This window comes from Typha angustifolia, chromosome 13, assembly GCF_048772165.1.
Source record: "Typha angustifolia cultivar Huaian chromosome 13, ASM4877216v1, whole genome shotgun sequence".
NCBI lineage: Eukaryota > Viridiplantae > Streptophyta > Magnoliopsida > Poales > Typhaceae > Typha > Typha angustifolia.
In genome coordinates this window covers 14,427,475-14,434,700 of record NC_133251.1, presented here as the reverse complement: position 1 = coordinate 14,434,700, position 7,226 = coordinate 14,427,475, and the positions used below count along the sequence as shown (strand labels likewise).

The 7,226-nt window shown below is 35.9% G+C and overlaps 2 protein-coding genes across 2 annotated transcripts; one reads left to right on the top strand and one right to left on the bottom strand.

Annotated features, from left to right (window-relative positions):
- Nucleotides 1–416: 416 nt before the first annotated feature.
- Nucleotides 417–1,879, bottom strand: LOC140773990 (non-specific lipid transfer protein GPI-anchored 1). Its single transcript, XM_073116798.1, has 3 exons — nt 1,419–1,879; nt 887–949; nt 417–789 (listed from the first exon to the last, which is right to left on the bottom strand). The coding sequence occupies exons 1-3, from the start codon at nt 1,774–1,776 to the stop codon at nt 662–664; spliced, it is 549 nt and encodes a 182-aa protein (XP_072972899.1). The 5' UTR covers nt 1,777–1,879; the 3' UTR covers nt 417–661.
- A 1,756-nt stretch (nt 1,880–3,635) lies between these two features.
- On the top strand, nt 3,636–6,989 carry LOC140773921 (transmembrane emp24 domain-containing protein p24beta2-like). Its single transcript, XM_073116708.1, has 5 exons — nt 3,636–3,805; nt 4,112–4,323; nt 5,790–5,976; nt 6,051–6,158; nt 6,628–6,989. Exons 1-5 carry the CDS (start codon nt 3,652–3,654, stop codon nt 6,759–6,761), a joined length of 795 nt encoding a protein of 264 aa, XP_072972809.1. The 5' UTR covers nt 3,636–3,651; the 3' UTR covers nt 6,762–6,989.
- The last annotated feature ends 237 nt before the right edge of the window (nt 6,990–7,226 follow it).

Here is a 7,226-nt window from a genome sequence, read left to right as displayed (position 1 = left end):
TGTAGCCTAATGATCGAGTTCTAACGGTCCATCGACAAAGTTTAAGCTTAGCTCATAATATATGTAATGAAACAATTCCTCATATCTCAAGAAATTTGAATGTAAATTTTCTTACTCTCTAAATGACCACATATGCAGGTTTTTGATGAAAATAATATATATATATATATATATATATTTCCCTTAATTAAAAATGGAGATATGAATCATTTGATGAATTTATCTACATCCACTCCATATCAAGTTCTAGTAGTTGAAATTGGGAAGGGTGGGATTGGTAATGGAGTTGATATCGACTGGCATTAAGACAGCATTACTGGAAGAAACAAACTTCAGGGGAACTGTCCTTGATATCCTTTTTTCTTCTGAACCAAAGTACAAATTGAGCTGATTAAACCAGAAGGATAGACTCCTCATTTGTGGAGAAGACTCTTCTCAGAGATAAAAATTTCAACATAATCGATTGCCAACCAGAAGTACAGAACCAATTGAAGTGGTGTCGTGGAGGGAAAATAGATCATTCATCCAAAACAAATACAAAAAAGAAGAGTTCATACAAAGTGGTACAGTAGATAGGAGGCTCTCTCATAGAGCTCTCACAAGGTAATCCAGAAGTGGTTCACAAATTTATCCTCCTCATGTTACAAAAGCATAAACATTCTCAGAAGATGGATGAGAAGATGGCAGAGATCAAGGCAATGGCAATGGTAGCATGAATGCTGATGTGAAGCATAATTCCTTTGGATGTACTGCTTGCAGTTGTTGGAGTGCTGGTGGTTGGGGAAGCACCTGAATTCATCAATGGATGAATAAAAGATAAGAAATTGAATTACTCTGAAGACAATTCTAGTTGCAATAAGAGGTGGATAAGTTTCATAAGATTAACCTTTGCTTGTAGCATTGCTAAAGATTCCATAATCCGGCGAGCCTGGCGAAATATTCAGAAGTTCTGATAGACAGAGTAGCAACAGGGGAAATGTAAGAATAATTTGATACTTTATCAACAATCAAACCTTATAACTAGAAGATAAAAGAAAAATGACAAATAGCTAAAGTTATTAATGCATTCGACCTATAAATTTATCCAATCCACAAATTAAAGCTCACAGAGTCCATATCCACTTCAAAATTTTAATTACATAAATAACCAAATTATCGTTACCATCATTAATGCCGATATTTTCCGTACAAACAAGTTATTAAACAACTAGACTATACTTCTCATCATGAAATCAGACTGTACTTTTTTATAATGAATAATTAAATCTTTTTACATTATTGTTAACAGTTGACTAATGGTTGGAACTTGTTTCAGTTCAAAATGCATGGGAGTAAGTTGAAATTACGCTAGAATACATAGAATAAAACTGCAGTATACCCTAAAAGTTAAAAGAAGAAGATATATGCACTGTCCTTACTCGGACAGTCGGCGACGCTGCTGTTGGCCAGCTTGCAGGCTCCGGGGAGGGCGAGGAGGCGGTCAAAGTGCAGGCCGAGGTTCTTCAAGCCGCTCGACGCGCCGGAGTAAGACTGCTGGATGATGTAGCAGAGACAGACGGGGTCGTCCTTCCGGATGCTGGACACCGAACTGCAGCAATCGCTCGTCGGCGTGTCGGCCTTCGCCGACGCATAGTCCAGGCAGTTGGTCAGCTTGGTGAACTCCTGTGAGCACTTGTCTTGGATTGAGTTGTCACACAAGGCATATCCTAGCAGACATGACAATAATACTAAGCAGAAGAGGAAGGGAGAAGTGTTGTTGTTGTTTAGACTCAACATGGCCTTAGTCTTGAGAGTATATATGTATGAGTCCTACTGTGGTAGAGGATGATTACTTATAGAGATAGAGATGAAGAAAAGAAGAAGAAGGAGAGAGAGAGAGAGAGAGAGAGAGAGAGAGAGAGAGAGAGTTGTGAGCATTGAATGAGAGTTTTAAGTGTAGATCTAGCTGTGTCTTTGGATGTTGGTGGCCAGTTTTAAATGAGACTGGTAGTAGAATTTAATGTTGAGTTGGTTGGGCAGAGGTATGTGTACATAGAGATATCAAATTTGACCTCTTCTTTTTCCAGTGGATTATTTGATATTTGTCACAATGATCATAACAACCAAGGTTGTATTTATTTGTCATACCATATTGTTCATTTGCTAGGGATTCTTAAAGCAAGGAAAATCACTAATTATAAATCAATAGCTCCCCCAGTACTGTTTGATGCCAAGAATATTCCACTTCATACATAGCACTTGGTGTTCTAGATAAGGGTCTGTATCCAATCCTTTTATAAGGATGATGAGGAAATTTTTGTAAAATTTGAACATTTGGGCATATGGATTAAATTCTCTTGAATAGACTGGAGAAAGCTCAAAGCTTAGATGAGTGATCATTTATTACTTTCAGATTGTGCAGTTGGGTGTTCTATGTAAAGGGTCCGTTTGTGCACTAGCCTTAGTGGCTTGTCATCTTCATCATTCATAAATAAGGCAGGTTATGGGCTATTTTAGATTCATAAATTTTGACCCAAACGTTTATAAATGTTGGCATAGGCTTGATTTGTTATTGAAAGTATATGAAATTGACTTAGGATGAGGTGCAACGTTTAATTTTCTTTTCTTATTCTCTTTGCGAATATTAATCAAATAAAATTTGTTACTTAAATATCTAATATAGCAAGTTATATATAAATATAATTATGATCTAATAATACAATTAACAATTATAACGTATTAGCGAGAGGAAAAATAGAGAAAAAATTGACGAGAAAATGGTACAAGATTTAACAGTAAAATAAAGGCAATTTATTAGCAGTTTTTTTTTTTTTTTTCCAGTTACACATCTTTGATTCCAAATCCACTGAACTAAATATTGCGGGTCGGGTTCAGGCCACCGGAACCATTTACTTATTACCTTAAGGGTGATGGATCGGGTCGGATCCTCCCGAAACTAATTCCTTGATCTCTTCAAAGGAAGGGTGGTGGATTCGAATCCGGTTCTCCAGGAACTTTTAGTTCCCTGATCTCATCTAATCTGCTTAAAATCGAATGTGGATCTAAAACCATTCGGAAGTGGCACAATTGGTGTGCTCGCCAGAGATTGGATCGGATCCGGCCCTTGAGGAACCAAATCCATCGGACGATCCGAACCCGCATGCTGACCATCCACTCGGGCCAATAGCCAACTTAGCCTAGTGCGAGTGCGACAAGAAATATTATGTCAAAAAAAGTTAAGGAATTTTCCAATTATTGATTTAAAAAACCTATTCAAATTATTCTGCACATATTATGTCCAAAGTCTTATTTTTATTCATCTCCACCTATTCTATTTTATAAATAAAAAATAAGAACACTTTAATTTGAATAATTATAACTACTGAGAATATTTGAATCAATTCTCACTTTTTATATCACATCAAAATTATTATACCACTAATCTAGTTTATAACAGAACACCCTATTTCCCTATTTTAAATTTAAGAAATAAGAGCAGCTACTCTGATATATATATATATATCTATTTCTGATGGACAACCAAACAGGGTTTATATGAATAACAAGAACATAGGGTGCAAAGTGTAAACTATGATGCTATTAGGGTGGAAACAATGCTTGGGCCATTATTGGGTCAAGACCGGCTCATTGATAAATCTGGCCCATGGGCTTATGGGAGAGAAATGGAGAGTTCGCATAGAGAAGTCTATGCGAGCTCCTTTTTACACGATACCACTCCCCCCTCTCCCTCTTTCTCTCTCTCCGATCTCGGAAGTCCTGAGAGATTCTCCTCGTCGAATCGAGCCAGCACCCTGCCGGAGACGAGGTTAGATATCTTTGTATCAGATTTTTCTTCTCTTTAATCCTTCTGTCGACCCTCTTATTTATGTAATATTTCCTTCCGATCTATAAAATGATGCAATTTTGCTGTCAAATTTTGTTTTTTGTTTTCCTTTCTAGCTGTTCAAGCTTTGCTACGGATTATTGTGATAGAAGATCTTGAATAAATTGCGGAGGTTATATCAAAATCATGTCTTGAGAGCTGTAGAATTGTAAAGCATTTGATTCTGCAGTAATCACAGAGACATAATTACAGATTTGTTTGCGGTGCTTAACGTTCTTTTATCTGCAGGGATGGACAAGCTTTTTTGTAGATTTGGGCATTTCTTCGTTGTAGCTCTCTTGCTTTGTTTGCGGCCGGCGTTCGGAATTAGGTTTGTGATTGATAGGGAAGATTGTTTTTCCCATGCAATTCCTTATGAAGGGGATACGATTCGTGTCTCATTTGTCGTGATCAAGGCAGATACTCCATGGCATTATAGCGAAGATGGTGTGGATCTCGTGGTATGCACTTGATGTTTAACTTTTCTGGATCTATAATAATATGGAGAATCTTTGATTGCTTGAACTTAATCGAGTATGTTTCTAGTATTGGCATGTCATGATGAATTATATTTATTTTTTCTTTTCTTTTAGATGTAGTTCATGAGTTAGTTGTGTTCCTCCTGCATGTATACAGTTATAGCTTTGATCATGCGTCTCAGTCCATTTGTTTTGATGAATTGAAAAATGAGATGATATCTTTATTTTGAACAAGTATGACATGCTTGACCTGTTGTCCTCTATATATAATTATTATGTTCTTTTAAGTTAAACATGCGTGATGGATTAGTGCAGTTTGTCGAGCGTTACTAGTAATTTTGTATCATACCACTGGCACTACTGATGAAGTCCATATTTTCAGTTGATTTTTAAACAGATTATGGAGGTAATATTTGCATAATCAAGGTGTCAAAGAAGAAATAGCTACAACTAAGGGATTGTCTTGTATGGCCAGATTAGCAAGTTTATTCATCTTTCTTTTTTTTGTGATATTTCAAACAACAATAAAATATTTCTGTGTACACTAGCGTAGCATATCAACAATACAGATATCATAATGCTTCTAGGATTGTCTCCTCTCCAGACCTTTTAACTTTTAATTGTGGCTTTACATTGTTAAACTGCTACAGTCTGAAAAGTTCTTACACTTCTATTTTACTATATTTTTCCTGCTGCTGATAAATTATATCAATTAGATATCCCTAATGGATATAAAATGGCGATTTGTGTAGGAGAAAGATAAGATGAATTTAGGTTTATGATTATCAAGTTGGGAAATCCTCGTAATTTTCAAGTACTTATGCTCAAAAGACTAGTTGCATATCCACCAGAAAGTCTATACATGATGATATAAAACTTTTCATGCTATCTAGATACAATGTCTTTTATATTGATAAAAGGACATGAAGAGTGGACTCCAACGTACTAATACAATTATTGGAACCTTAGATGGCTAGTGTGGACATGACAGTAAATATAATCTTCTGCATTTGCAATTGTATGAAGTGCACTTTTTTCTGGACATAACAGGATGGAATTCCATAGCTGAAGCGAAGTATAAGGGTTTGCTGGAAAATTCCATTTGATGGAATATGTGATAATAAAATCCAAATCAGCTCTAAACTCTTGGAATTTGATATGCAATATGAATAGAAATATTATGCTGATGGAATAGCTAAATGCTTACTCCTATATATTTGATGATGTCCATAAGGTTTCATACTGTTATTACATTGCTTCATCATTATTAAATAGATTTCATAGTTTTGGTAAATACCTTCTCTAGGGTGTGACACTCCATCTCTTTTGCTTTTTTGTGTTAATTTTTTTTTCCTTTTAAACTTGTCTTTTTGGGTATTGTCTTATGTTCTGGCTAGACCTGTTTGCACATCTAGACTATTTGATTCCACATTTGCTTTCTTTATCAGGTAAAAGATCCCTCTGGCAGTCAAATTCATGACTCGCGTGACAAGACTAGTGACAAGTTTGAATTTATAGTTCAGAAGAGAGGTCTCCATCGTTTCTGCTTCACCAACAAGTCTCCATATCATGAGACCATAGACTTTGATGTGCATATCAACCATTTTGTACACTTTGATGAACATGCTAAAGATGGTAAGCAATTTTCCATTAACTTCACACAATGCAGAGCATGACTTCTCTTCTCTTTCCTCTTGAAATTTATGCAGAGCATTTTGCCCCTATACTCGAACAAATTGCAAAACTAGATGAAGCTCTTTACAACATTCAGTTTGAACAGCATTGGTTGGAGGCTCAGACGGACCGCCAAGCAATATGTATGTCTCTCCACACTTTCTGTCTCCATTTTTATATTCAGAGCTGCTGACTTCCTTATACTTCTGTCATAAGTTACTTTTGTGAACACTCATCAGGATAAGGATGACTCTTCTGTCTCCATCGTTATGTTGGTAGTTGTTGACTTCCTTGTGCTTCTGTCATAAGTTACTTTCATGAACAGTCATTAACGAAGGAAAACTCTTCAAGATACTCCCCCTTGTGGGATTATAGAGCATTATGTATAATTTTGGATACAGTATAATTACCAGAATCAGCATTTTCTTCACTGTTTGGCATGTCAGAGAAATGGTCATGTCCTAATGGTCTTGAAGGAGTTCTGATTCATGAAATCTCAATATATTCTATTCCCTGATTTTTCTTTTCATGCCTGAAAATCCAATTAAGATGATTTTTCACCAAAAAGGATAACCTACTAATATTATTATTTTTTTACCTCCTTGGCTGCAGTAAATGAGGGCATGAGTAGTAGGGCAATTCACAAGGCACTTTTTGAGTCAGCTGCTCTTATCGGAGCTAGTATTCTCCAAGTTTATCTCTTACGGCGTCTTTTTGAGCGGAAACTTGGCAGCTCAAGGGTTTAATTCTTCAAAAGCATTTCACTTGTACCTTATGCCTTTCTTCTTGACTCTGGATATAAGATTAGATACTTTAGGGCTCTCTTTATTTCCTCTACTTATTTTTGGACCAATTCCAGAATTTTGACAAGACTTTGCAGCATTATCTGTGACAGTGAATGTACATTTTTAATTATGTGGATAGCTGGTCGTGCACTTTTTTCCTAATTGATTATCTCTGCTCTCAAGTTTGAATCTCATAGTTTCATGCATTGTTTATTCTTCTTTTTCATGAGAACTACTAACTGTTATATCTTATGAAATACTTATTTAGAATATATAAGTAGGAAGCTACATTTAGAAAGGGAATTGGCCTGTTATCAGACAATGGTGCAGCTTGAGAGATTGTTTTGCTTTCTTGGTATCCACAAAAAAACTTCTTTGACCTGGAGTCTTAATTTTGATAAACAATGGCTGCTCAAATCTTTCTGG